Genomic DNA, 13,916 nt, shown 5'->3' on the forward strand with positions numbered 1-13,916 from the left:
TACTAATATGATGAATGATAAAGGTGTTTTGGTAAAGGTTAAAAGAAATATCAATCCTGAGAAGAGGCAGACTAATTAAAATCACCTGTATGGGTTCAACATGACTATGTATCCATTAAATATTAAACATTTTGTGAGCACATTAAAAATAAGACCGTGTTCGACCACATGATGGTGCTAAAATCTGGTTGTCCCTGTTTCCATGTTCCATATATGACACTACTTCGCTTTTCTTTAAAAGTCACAATTGTTATTTCACATGAAACATAAGTTAAACGTTGATCAATAAATAGATATTACTAAAAGGTAATCGATTGGGAGGATCCTGTCATCATTTTGTGAACCTGAGATGCCGGCTGAGCTGCTCCCCCTAGTGGCTGAAGGCAGAAACACACAAGGTACATCTCTTCATGTGAGGCGGTGCGTTACAGTCCTGTGCCTTGTGGCCTGCTGCCTTTCATGTGTGCGATGTTTCCCTGCTCCAACACACCTGATGCAAATGAGCACTGATGTAAGGTACAATTTAAATGTGTGGAACTGTGAATGTGTTAAAAAAAACAAAAAAACATTGCTTTTTGGGGGCCTTCATCAGAAACCAATTTAAGTTAAAGGGGAGTACCTTTAATCAGAAAATAAAGATCTTCGACAGTTTTTTCATCCCTAAACAAACTAAATGAAAAAAACAAAGCTATTTGTTTTGATGACTGAATGAATCTCATAAAGAATCTGAGCTGAAAGGACAACGCAATGTCATACTGTTTTACTTTGTTTATATGTGGCGGACCCTGCCACCTTTCTAGCTTCAAACAGTGTTCTGGGAACCTTATTTTCCTCTGAGAACAGCTTGTTTATTCACTTACGTAAATAATAAATAGTTTGGATCATTACCTCATTAATGTTGTAAATATTACCTTTCCTAGTTTCTATTTTTTTGTTTCTTTAACTCTTTTGCTTAATGTTCGATAGTAAATTAAGTATAATAAAGTAGATTTCTGCTAAAAATGTACCTAAGCCATTAAGAGTTACCATACCATACCATACCATACTAGACCATCTTTAACTGAACAGTGTAGGTGGGTGTATGTGTTGCCACTCAGTACCTGAAAAGACATTTTGTTAAGTCATATACCAAGTGTATGAAAAAATATCCCATCATCTTCAACAGTGCTTTAAAGAAAGAAACCACAATCACTGGCAGGAGAGGCTATTATTTATTAATATTATGTACAATTATACCGTCGTAATGTCCAGATAATACATTGACAGAATCAAAGTATGAATACTGGCTCCTGCTTCATTAAGATGTGTCTTATAATGCTTTTATTTTCCACCCGACCTCCTGAATCTCAGATTCTTCATTTTAATTGTTTGGTTGGTTTTTTTTTGTTGTTGTTTTTTTTTTTTTTTTTTGTTAATTTAACTTCATCAATATTCTCTATTAATAATCCTTAAAGTGTATCTGAGGCACACAGGGAGAAACATGAATAAAATAAGTGTAAAAAACTGAATGAAACTAAAGCTTAAGAACAGATGCACTGAACTGTATGCGGGGGTACGTATCTATAAAAACAGTGACTGCATGATGTGTGGAGCCAGATGAAAATAAGAGCTGATATTTTCCTCCGACTCTGTCCATCAGCGGTCCATCCTGCCTGTCAGTGGTTATTTGTTTTTCAGTATTAATGGACTCACATGATTCTCTTCAGCGGCCGCTCTTCCTTTCACATTAGCATCACTGAGATATGTGTGGTACCGAGACAAAAATAGTACAGAAATATTTGTCTGAAGTGCATTTTGGACTTCATTGTAAACAAAGACAGAATTGTCCAATAACGTCTTCCCTCCCCTGTTTTAACTCGAGGAGCAGTGTCTCTCAGGAAAAAGTGTGTGTGTGTGTGTGTCTGTGTGTGTGTGTGTGTGTGAGCGTGTGTGTGCGTATGTGCGTGCGTGCGTGCGTGTGTGTTAGACGTGTTAAAAGGCTTTAGGTTATAGTGGCATTTGTGTGTTTCTTTTTATTTCAGCAGCTGACGATCCAACTGTATTTGGTCACATTTTTACATTTGACAGATCGTGTGTGTGCAGTGTGTGTTTGCGTGTGTGTTTGCATGTGTGTGTGTGTGTGTGTGTGCGCGTGTATGTACTGTAGGCTCGCTGCTGTGCACTTAAATCAGCTGTAGGTAGTGTGTGTGCGTGTGTTCAGCTTGTGTCGTCTTGTCCTGCATACAGCGTGTGTGTGTGTGTGTGTGCGTGTGTGAGTGTGTGAACTCATACCTCATACCTAAGTCATATATATTATGTACAGTACAATGTTGCAGTTTGTCTGTTGAATCTTACATACAGTGAATACAGGGTGCAAACTGTGGCCCAAGATGGGAGCGGTGTCTGTCTGTCGAACGCGCGTGTTTGTGTGTGTGTGTGTGTGTGTGTGTTTGCGGTTTTATGTGCATGGCTCAGTTCCAGATCTTCAGGAAGCTATCCCAGGACCCGGTGGACACCGCCATGCCGTCATCCGTCACGCCCAGACAGCTCACACGATTGTCATGGCCGGCCAGGACTCCTGCAGGAGGGACGGGGACGAACAAAAGAAGACTTGTTACCGTCAAATGTTTCGCTCTCCAGGCTGTGAGGAGAAGTTTTTTTTTTTTTTTTAAAAACCACTCGGAACACAGCGACCTAGTGTTCATCACGGCTTTAACTCGCAACAAAACAAGGCATGAGGCGAGCGGATTCATCGCTAAGTCCAGTTAAAAATTCCCCCCAAAATAAATCATGATGAAATAGTTATGGTTATTTTATGTTGTATTTTGTCAGCACGACTTGCAGTTACAAATCACAGTTGTTTTTTTGCGCGCACCACCAGACAACTCTGGAACCATTAGGAGGATTATTGTGGGTTTTTTTTGGTCTTTGTCTCGTAGGAGTGTGTTTGACTCACAGCTGCTTCCTTTCTGACTGTGACTTATTGTAACGTTTTCAGTGACATTTAGTGATTTCTACACTCTTATTAAAGGCTTGCATTTGGTTTTTCTTCTTCTCCAACAGTGAAATGTCTTTTTGCTTCCAGTTACAATTCCCTTTTTAGATACATAAATCCACACGGCTTACGCTGATGAGTTCATTTGCAGGAAAGCAGAGCTCCACAGTGCTCAGCGGAGGGATATTTTCGTATCACCTCCATCTTCTGGCGGTTTAACCAGATATATTGCAGTGATCTACATTACCCAGAGATTCGTTTGAAAATGCATGATATAACTGCAATTCTTTTTTTATTCATGCACACATTTTTGGAATTCCTTTTAGAGGTAAATGACGGGTACCAACCGATATATGAGCTGGACATCAGCATCAGCCGATATTCAGCAAAACAATGACTTCAACAGATGTGTTTCTGAGGTGGCACATCCTTGTTGTGCTGACAAACTTGTGAGAAGTCTTTTCATGCACTAGGCAGGTGAATAGCGGGCTAAGAAGGCTTTTGAAGCAGTCACTTTAAAAAATAAAGGATCTTTCACACCAGCAGCACCTGTCGGCTGAATTGTCATTTCAAATATTGGTATCACTGCATCCCCAGTAAATCAGCCGCTGGATTGGATTTTTCAAATCAAACATCACGTCTTAATCAAATTCCGTGTCGCATGAGCTATGTAACAAATCTGAGAAAGCAAATCATGTTGGGTTTTTTTTCAGTCACTTATTTTGTAACTTGGTTTTTGAGCAGAATTTAGCAGCTGAAGGTCAGACACGAGTCAGTCTCACTCTGCAGGGACAAATACGGTTCTGTGTGGGAATACAGATATTTTTAAACCTCACTTAAAGCCTGTCTATCCAGTCTGGCTGTTATGTGCTGTTTTATAATGTGGGTTTCAGTGTTTATACATGTTTAACTAAAGTTCTGTCATCATTGTTAAATTATATATGTATCAACATTTTACTGTCTACCATTATGATTACAATAATATTTCATTTTAAGAATACTTTTCTGCGTAGTTAGTTAGAATTTCACTGGTATTGATAATTCATCTTGCTTATTTGTAGTTTACTATAATACCAACCCACATTGTATTGCTGTCTTGGTGTGCATTAGTCTCAAAATCCATTCTTTATTGTTACACATCCCATCTTTTTTCAATCTTTCGTGAAGCATTTGCATTTTCTTTGGTTTTAAAGTTGCTGCATAATTGAAGGCCTGTTTGAGTTGATGGTGAAGTGTATAGGCTGCGCACTCGCACCGAAAACTACAAATCAAAGCTCCAGACATATGAAAAGACTTGTGGTGTCGCCTCGTAATGAATCCAAACCTCACGTGAGCTTCAGGTTGACCCTTTTTTTTTCCCGTTCCACCCACCTGCTCTGTCTCCCTTCATGGCATCCCAGATGTTGCAGTTGAAGTCGTCGTATCCGGCCAGCAGCAAGCGGCCGGAGCGTGAGAAAGCCACGGAGGTGATGCCGCAGATGATGTTGTCATGGCAGTAGAGGCTGAGCTCCTGGTCTGCACGTAGGTCGAACAGCCTGCAGGTGGCGTCGTCGGAGCCTGTGGCGAAGGCGCTGCCGTTGGGGAAGAACTTTGGGGAGGAGCAGAGGAAGATGGATGAGAGAGGCAGGAAGCTCCAACTACACTGAGAAACAGAAACTAATAGAGAGGGTGTAAAATGACTCCTATTGGCTCTGCTCTTGGACTGATCGGTCTGAGTGATGCTCCCCGTATCTACATACCGAATGTGTCCCACGGTCAGACAACCTGTGCGGTGCATCAGTCCAGACTCCACCTGGAGACCGTCTCGGTCGGCGTCGGGACTGATGCAGGATGCTCAGATATGGTGTTAATTGATAATCTTGTTAATCCTCTAGCTTGCTCCCAGTTTTAAATCCCTCCCAAAGCTGGAGACAAGACAGCGCGTGACGTCACCGAGACAAATCCCAGAGCTGCTCTGTGGAGAGTGTATTAGACAGCACACGGGGGGGCAGACTGCCACTTAAGATGCCAGCTGGGTTGACGACTGGTGAGTTATATGGAATTTAAATTTCTAATAGGTCTGTTAACAGACAGCACATCATAATCACCGGGTTTACGTCGGCAGAGTTATTACTGGGATTACAAACCATGTCGTGGTTGTTTATCTATTTTCTTTCGAGTTGCACGCTTTACCATCCACTAGTTAGCGAGGCCATGAATAATTTGTATTGACACAGATAAGAGCATTGTGTGGTTTATACATTGTTATCAAAATATGTCCATCCACAAGTTTCCTGGCGACGTTTCTGGGGAAAAGATAATGGCTGATGCATCCGGTCTTAATAACTGACTCACCAGCAGCACTTTCAAGGTTTCAGAGGCATTAGCTAAGTGGGCTAAAGCAATAAAAATTAGTGTTTGTGGTATTCGCTCAATGAAGTCGCTAACCTAGATGTTCATGAATGAATGATACACTGTACTAATCGCTCTAGGAGACGGAATAAGCGTCCGGTTACCATAGAAAAATGTTGGTTCCGGTAAAGTGACTGGACGCGCCAGTAGTGGCACACATAATTTGTGTTGTCAGTTATCATGGGGGCTCAAAAAAGGTGGATTAAAAGTAATATTCCAACAAAAAGAAAAAAGAAATGATTCAGGTTTCGCTTCAGTGTCCTGCACTTCATGTGTAAAAATAGACGGAGCGCCCCTTTAAACTGTGATTCCATTTGATAACAGTATGGGTGGAGCTACATATTCGGCACCCTGTCGTTGCCCTGAGCACACTCACACAGATGGCGTTGATGTCCGACTCGTGGCCTGTGAAGGTCTGCCGGCACATGCTGTCCCTGATGTCCCACAGTTTGACCGAAGCGTCGCAGGCTCCTGACACAAAGGTGCGGAGGTCGGGCGACAGGGACAGACTCATGACGTCGCCGCTGTGGCCCGAGAAAACTGTAGTCTGCTGACTCGTCTCGATGTCCCACAGTGCACTGGGGCAGAGAGCGCAGGGTTAAAGACACTGATCGGGCTCAGATAAAAAAACATGTTTGCACATCTGTGTCTGGATCTGCGCGGCTCACCATGTGGTGTCTCCTGAACTCGTGATGATTTGATTGTCATCGATGAAGCGGCAACATGACAGGTAACCTGAGAGGAGAGAAAGCACAGGTGTTGAGTTTCTGTCATGGAGCCGGATGAAACTTGAATATCAAAGGTGAGTAGGTGATGGTGGAGTGGTATTACTCACATCTACTGTAACACAATAGGGACAAAAAAGGCATATTTTTCTGACCGTTAACCGACGCACAAAACACCAGAGTGCGGGCGGAGAATGAGCATCTTCTGTCTGGATCAGTAGCTGATCAGTACACGGACTTTGTTTAGAGGGATTTTAATGTGAGAGGGACATGTTCTTTCAACCCACGGTGGAAATTACAGTCCGACATACAAGACATCTTTATATTAATTTGTGTCTCATTTGGAAAAATTGACATCGTAATTGCCTATTCATTGTTGTTGGTCGATATATGGAAGCTCACCGCCGCCAATGTGGTGAGAAAAATAAAGATTCTGTAAGTCATCATAATGAGAAACTTTATCTAAATAATAATTTACTATCCCAAAATAACTACTCACCTAATTCAAAATCATGACTTAGTATCCCAAAATAATGACTTGGTTTCCCAAAAGTATGACTTAGTATCCCAAAATAATGACTTGGTATCTCAAAAGTATGACTTAGTATCCCAAAATAATGACTTGGTATCTCAAAAGTATGACTTAGTATCCCAAAATAATGACTTGGTATCCCAAAAGTATGACTTAGTATCCCAAAATAATGACTTGGTATCCCAAAATAATAACTTAGTATCCCAATAATGAGAAACCTTCCAAAAATAGTCACTTTACTCAAAATAATGACTCCCAAAGAAGTCACTTAGTATCACAAAATGTATATCAAAGCGTTAAGAATCATAATAGTCATAAAATTGAGAGATACTTAGTCATTATTCCCTGAAGGTTCCTCATCCCAAAGACTTTCTGGTTCTTATGTTTCATCAGATTGGCAGAAAAGGGCTTCCATGGCTTAAATTATAGCGAGGAGACTGTAAATGACGTGTCCTTGCGCTCATTCACAGAAAAAAAAAAAAAAAAAAACTTCCAGTCACATGAATGAATTAATTTAGCACAGAATTGTGTTCAATCTAATAACGTACAGCAGCACAGCAGCTACAGTGTCACAAATCAGAGTCTCACAGGCAAGAGTTGATGTCTCAGCTCATTAAGACAGTGTTGCCCTGCGATTAATTAACCATGTAAATGAAATCTTCATTGTTTAGCGGTTTGGGAGCCGAGCTTTCCCACGAGGCAGGGGGTGGGGGGGGGGGGCTGGTACATGCTCGTTGGAAATGTCTCATCGGTTCGACTCGCAGAGAGGAGTCGCACAGAAATAGCTGAGAGTGTCGAGGTTCTCTCACCTGTGTGGCCAGGTAGTTCCCTGCTGACCCTGACGTTGCCCTCGCGAGTCTTCAAGCAGTAGATGGAGCAGATATTATCGAGGCCTCCGCAGGCTACGTAGTTCCCAGAGGGGGCGTATGCGCAGGTCATCACCCAGGAGGAGCGCAGGGGGATGGCATGTATCTACGAAGGGAGAGATATTTTAGGCAGCAGACATTAAAGTTCTGGAGTAGAAGCCCCAATCCAAACCCTTCATAAGAGCGGAAAAGTGGGTTAGTGCCACCACTTAAAAATCTGATGCTAATGCCACTGTAAATGTTACAGTAAGCCACGGCTGTAAAGGAAGCAGTTATGAGTCAACCACCCTCACACTACAAGAGAAAGACTTCACTCCACTTTCACTTCCAGTTCAGACGGAGGCCAAGGGTGACGAGGCTGAGGAGGATAGTTATTCGGCTAACTCTACCTTGTTGGTGGTGTAGCTGTCCCAGACGATCAGTTTTCCATCTTGAGAGGCGCTCACCAGAAGCCTGCCGAGACAAACATCCAAACATCGATGGACCTTAATTTAGGCTCGGTGTCAAAAAGCATGCGTTAACGCAAAGCGAGTGAAACCGTCAAATGCCTCAACCGCAATCAAAGTCGCCAATATGAAACGTTTGGTGCAGCGTAGGCTCACCTTGAGTCTGTACCCCAGTGCATGGCGTAGATCTTAGCGAGGTGGCCCCGGAGGGTGCGTCTTGTCCTCATCTGAATCCTCCCCACAGGATCCAAGCCAGCAGTAATCTGGGTTAGAGAGGAGAGGTTAATCAAAGTTCAATTCGTTCTAATGAAATCCACCCTTTTTTTTGCTAATAATAACTGTGTGTGATACGGGAGGTTCCACAGGGAAGTTTCTTTAAATGTTAACAGAATGGAAGCTAAGACGAGAACAACACGGGAATAGCTAACATCCCGTGTCAAATTAGATTATATGAATACATTTATATTGAAAAATATATTTAAAACATTATATTATTTGGGAATTTGGAGAAGATGTTCACTTATGGTGAAAAAATGGGTATAAAACATCAATTTGTCATAACATTTTTGTGTAAAACAGATTTTAAGTAGTTGCTCTGCTTTTTACACTCACAGGCCTTCAAAACCTGCCAAGTTTCTCCCATGAACTGACGGTCATTCAGCGATGGCAAACACCAGAATCGAGACCCCCAAAAAAGATTCATAGACATGTATAACCTTTGCCTTTGTTGGTTGGTTGGTTTGTGGGCAGGATAACACAAAAACTACTCAACAGATCTCCGTGAGACTTGGATGGGGGCTGAGTCTTGGCCCATAATAGTCCCCACCAAGTTTTGGTATGGATCCGGATACAGGGACAGAATTTTTTTCTAACTCCTTTTAACATTGTGTGGTGGAGTTGTTTTTTGCCATTGCTATTACTTTCTCAGGGTATAATGCATAGATCGTAAAATCTGGCGTATTTAAATGTCCGGTATCTATGAGTAAGTACAATTTAACGTGCCTCGTAATTAAAATCAGGCAGATAAATGTTCTATTTGATAGTGTGTTAGGCCTGATTGAATTAAAGGAAACTGTTGGGCCTTGGCGGAGGTATGCGCTCTACTTGGTCCCATCCCGGTATCATCTACATCTCACATTCCTGGTACATGTGACGGCACTTACCTGTGTCAGGGTTGAATCCCCGCATGCTTTCCTGGCATCCTAAAGGACATAAAAATGAAGTCATTACACAACAGCTAAAAATATCCGCACCATTCTGCTAAAAGGTGAACTACAGGAATGTTTGACTTACTCTAATCTGGTTCCTTAGCTGCTCGGCCTCCTGGCGAAGCTGCTCCAGCTCACTCATTTTGGATTTGTCCAAGCCTGTTCAAACATCACACTGTGATTAACATAAAGTATCATCTGAAGAAATGCATAAAAATGACCGCCCCTGTGTGTATATTAGGGAGGCCCGCCCGCTGAGATTAACATAGTTTTGTGCATTCGTAATCCGGTAATCCAGGAATCCGCTCTCATCTAAAAGTGAATCAATTAGGCAAAATAATTTACTTAAAAATACTGCTTGTGGCAGGAAAGAGATATTAATAAACACACATTTTAATCTCCGAGGTTTACTGAACCCACACAGTGCGAAAAAACCTTGTAATCTGTCTATGCCTGGTTTAACTGAGGAGAATAATCTGAAATGACTGAACTGCTATCGAGCAGCCGGCATCGCAGATACTGACGCGAACACTCCCTTCAAAGCTGGGGGGGGGGGCTCATCACACTGTGCACTTACAGGTCGTGTATCAAGTCAGAACTTGTGCTAATGCTAAACACAGTAATCTTTATTTCCTGTCATCTGTGGTTCCAACACTGGCAGGAGATGTATCCTTCAGCTGTGGGCCAACTGGGGTCACACACACACACACACACACACACACACACACACACACTGTACAGTACATCACATCACGCTTTCAGTAGGAATAGGAGCACAGTTACACATGCAAACAGCCTCCCGACACAGGGAGCTTTTTATTTGCATTTTTGAGAAGATTCAAATCCGACGCTCTGCAGCAAACATGCACATACAGTGCACGCTGCAGAGGAAGAGCAATTAGCTACAGTAGGTCACTGTTCCCTGGAGGGACCTGCGACCAGATGGATCACACGGCGCTAATGGAAGCCAAAAGGGGTGCATCATGGGTCTCAGTCTCCTGGCACAGCTGCTCATTTAGCCAATGAGGAGGAGAAATGCTGAAGGGGGGGAGGGGGGAGGGGGGGGATCGGGGGTTGGGGTGTGGAGGGGGTGATGCATCAGAGAGATCAGGCCTGGATGGGTCCAGCCAGATGCTCGGATGTGGATGCTTTTTCGTTGCCCTGTGAGCATCAACCGGGAGGACGTGCAAAGGGAAAGGGTGTCAGAAAGGCTCGCATATCACCACACATCAGGCACACACACACACACACACACACACACACACACACTCCACCAGGCTGAACCCCCCTTCACGCTGATGATGCCGGCTGGCAAAGCGAGCGAGGTTAATACATGGGCGTCTATGACAAGCATGTGTTATAACAGAAGCAAGGCAAGAAAAACTCAAAAGAGAAACAGGATGCCAAGTGTGAGTGGGGCCCCACCCCTCTGGATGCACATCTGATGTGCAGCTCCACCAAACATGGCATGGCTACATCTGCATCTGGAGGAGGAGGATGAGCGGAGACTGTGCATGTTAGGAGGGGGTAAAATGTTAATGGGAAAAAAAAAAAAAAAAACAACCGAGAGGCTCTGGTTAACACATGCAGCAGGCCAGGGCTGGAAATAAAAAAAAAAAAAAAAGCCGCAGTAGAGGAAACAAAGATGCAGGATTTTTTTTTTTTTTTTTTTCCTCCAACACCACTGTGTGCAGGATTCAGATAAGGCACACAGGCCCCTAACCAATGCAGGCTACATCACATATTGATCAGCAGCACAAGAGGAGTGCTCGCTGCTGAAGGCCCCGGCCACATCTCGTTTCAGAGATCGGCTCCTAGAATGCGGATGTAGCTAAGTTAATTTAGTCGAAAATGATGCCATGAATAGGCGCATCATCACCCAGCCATCTTACGCTCAGCGAGGGCCGGCCTACAGCGGCTGTCACAGCATTGATAATGGGCGGCTACCTGTTAATTCTCCCGATGATTTTGGCTGCTTCCTTTTTTTGTCCTCCTTTTTTCCTCTCTCCCTCTCTCTCTCTCTCTCTTTCTCTTTCTCTCTCTGCTCCTGAAGGCAACGTCTCCAAGTCACACCAACCAAAAAAAAAATGAGGAAAAAAAAAGAAGAAAAATCCCACTATGTGTCTTTTTCACGCATTTAGAACAAGAAAAAAAGAAAAAAAAACACACACACACAAAGGGGAAAGAGATGCAGCAGGAGGAGATCCACTTCAGGCTCCGTGTGTCACGATGAAGGCTTGCCTCCAAAAAATCCTTCAGCAAACAGGCGAACGGAGGAGGAGGAGGAGGAGGAGGGCTCCGCACATTTCCATTTCTCTGCTTTAGCGGAGCTCCTGAAAAAAGATGAGATCTGCTGCTGCTGCTGCTGCCGTCTCTTCTCCTCTCTTCTCGTCTCTTCGTCTCTTTCCTTCCCTCTTGTCTTTTTTTTTTTCACACCAGGCGAGTCAACAAAAACATATCCGTCCGCGTAAACAAACACGATGGTTGAGCCCAGCTCGGTGCCCCGGCCCGCATCAAGGACTGTCCATTAAAACACCGCTCGGTCCGGGCGCTAAATTTTTTTATTTTTTTTTTACTCCGACTCTGCTTCTCGTGACGTTATCCTCGTTTCCTTCCTCTCTCTCTCTCTCTCTCTCTCTCTCTCTCTCTCTGGTTTCCTCCTCCCTCTTCTGCCACCGACACTTCATCAGGACACAGTCAGCACTGAATTAGGCTGCTGCGAGAGAGAGAAAAAAAATGTGCGAAGTCTCGTTTCGTTTATAGAATTCGATTTAAAAAAATAAATAAAATTAAAAAAAAAAGAAAGAAAAGAAATCAGGCCTGCAAAGAAATCAAGCCATTAGCACACGATTCCTGATTCTTTCTTTCTTTCTTTGTTTTTTTTCTCTCTCTCTCTCTCTCTCTCTCTTCTGAATATCATCATTCAGAAACAGGCTGCCAGATCACGCGGTGCGCTCTTTCGCAAAGGGGAAGGATCCTCTAAAAAAATCCGGGCATGGAGCATGTTTCAACCACACCCATCTCTTAAATACTGCTAAATCCCATGACCCCCCTCTGATCAGACCACTGTGCAGCCAGGCTTACACACACACACACACACACACACACACACACACACATACACACACACACACACACACACACACACACACACACACACACACACCCTAACCCTGAGTAAAAAGGGAAGATTTTGTGTCCAAACATGAATTTGTTGAAGGCGTCACCTGCTGGAGTTGAGTGTAGTAAAGTGGGCCTGTCTGATATTAAAGGGTAAGTTCAGCCCAAAATGATGTCAGTCGGTTGAAGTTTCGTAGTCCGCGAACACATTTTCAGGAGCGGCAGTGTTGCAGTATTCTCCTAAACAAATGATGTAGACGGGGACTTTAAACGGATCCATACGGGCAGAATCCGAGTCTCCCAAGATCCAAAAACCTCCACCTGTGGTTCAGCCCGTGCTCCCACTTCAGATCAGGTGCAGCAAGATTTCACCTTTAAAAACAAAAAAAGGTGTAAATAATGTCTTGACAAATCAATCTGGGATCTCAAAACCTCCAGCTACTTGGATTGCATCATTTCTTTTTTTTTCTTTTTTTTCCGTTTTGAAACAAGTCCCCATCTACTTCCGCTGTTTAGGAAAATGATGCAGCGCCGTTTGTTTCCTGGTTCCACCAGAATTTATCTGACTTTTTGATCTGCATGGAGCTGAATAGACAATGACAAAATGTTTATTTCAGGGTGAACTCATCCTTTAATCTGTACTTTAGAATAAAAAGTAGTTTTCTGACAGTACAGATACTCAATCAAAGTAGGTTACAAGTAAAGATTAGTTTCTACACATACTTAAAGGTTTATGTACACTGTGGGTTGGATCCACTATTCGGCATTTCTCTGATTATCAGTGTTTTGTTTTCTAATTTATTGCCAATAAAGTAAGAGTATAAAAACAGTACAGTATTACTCCATAATGTAGTGAAGTGGCAGTACAAGTAGCAGAAAACGGAATTACTTGAGTACCTCAACACTGTACTTAAGTACAGTAGTTGAGTAGATATACCTACTGGAAAGCCGGGCGCGTGCACGTTCATCCTCTCTGCTTTGAATGGGAAATTTCCATAGGCCAACAGATAAGCTGCACATCTCCCTGAACGAGACATCAGAGCATCAAGAGCTGAACTGAAGGATGGCTCATGTGACATTTTCACATTTGTCCGCTGAGACTGATTGAGTTAGTGAGACTGAGGACTCATAGAGATTTAGCACAGGGTGTTAAAAATAACTTGTGACTCAGAATTCCCCCCAAAATTGTATTAAAATCCAACATCGCTGTGACTGTGTCCTGAGTTCTGCCATTGGTCTGTCTGAGGATGAAGGATTTGTCACAACATTTAAAAGTCCTCCCCCTCAACATGTGTCCAGCTTTTTGTTACTTCACATGACAGGTCGACCATTATTGTGCAGCAGGATGTACAGTATGCTTGCATTACGCTCATTCACTACTCATCTTAAATCTGCAATCTGCAGTGTAAGCAGTCAAACTTTTAGAAATTAAACCCCTACAATAATTTTCAGTGAGGGAGAAGGAGCAGATGTAATTTTTGAATGTGTTTTACTTTGGATCTTTTTTTAAAAAGTTTTTACACTGACTATTGTTTGAATATTATTTTACATGGTAGATGTCAAATTCAAGAAAGAAACATTTACATTTGCTCTTTGGCCCATTTTGAAATGGCTAAATCTTTTACAAATTGAGTAAAAATGACTTAATTCAGTT

At 42.8% G+C, this 13,916-nt stretch overlaps 1 protein-coding gene across 1 annotated transcript; it reads right to left on the reverse strand.

The window, feature by feature from the left end:
• Positions 1-1,192: 1,192 nt before the first annotated feature.
• gnb2 (guanine nucleotide binding protein (G protein), beta polypeptide 2) lies at positions 1,193-12,116 on the reverse strand. Its single transcript, XM_030438432.1, has 10 exons — positions 11,090-12,116; positions 9,228-9,301; positions 9,098-9,136; positions 8,091-8,197; positions 7,878-7,941; positions 7,432-7,594; positions 6,034-6,100; positions 5,742-5,943; positions 4,346-4,562; positions 1,193-2,557 (listed from the first exon to the last, which is right to left on the reverse strand). Exons 2-10 carry the CDS (start codon positions 9,282-9,284, stop codon positions 2,451-2,453), a joined length of 1,023 nt encoding a protein of 340 aa, XP_030294292.1. The 5' UTR covers positions 9,285-9,301; positions 11,090-12,116; the 3' UTR covers positions 1,193-2,450.
• Between the last annotated feature and the right edge of the window lie 1,800 nt (positions 12,117-13,916).

This window comes from Sparus aurata, chromosome 13 (genome assembly GCF_900880675.1).
Source record: "Sparus aurata chromosome 13, fSpaAur1.1, whole genome shotgun sequence".
Classification (NCBI taxonomy): domain Eukaryota; kingdom Metazoa; phylum Chordata; class Actinopteri; order Spariformes; family Sparidae; genus Sparus; species Sparus aurata.

Excerpts from the sequence above, each read along its gene's own strand:
- gnb2 (XM_030438432.1), bottom strand. The coding sequence starts at position 9,284 with ATGAGTGAGCTGGAGCAGCTTCGCCAGGAGGCCGAGCAGCTAAGGAAC. Across the intron at positions 6,101-7,431 it reads GGAACTACCTGGCCACACAG|GTTACCTGTCATGTTGCCGC; the intron begins GTGAGAGAACCT and ends CTCTCCTCTCAG. Across the intron at positions 2,558-4,345 it reads CATGAAGGGAGACAGAGCAG|GAGTCCTGGCCGGCCATGAC; the intron begins GTGGGTGGAACG and ends TCCCTCCTGCAG.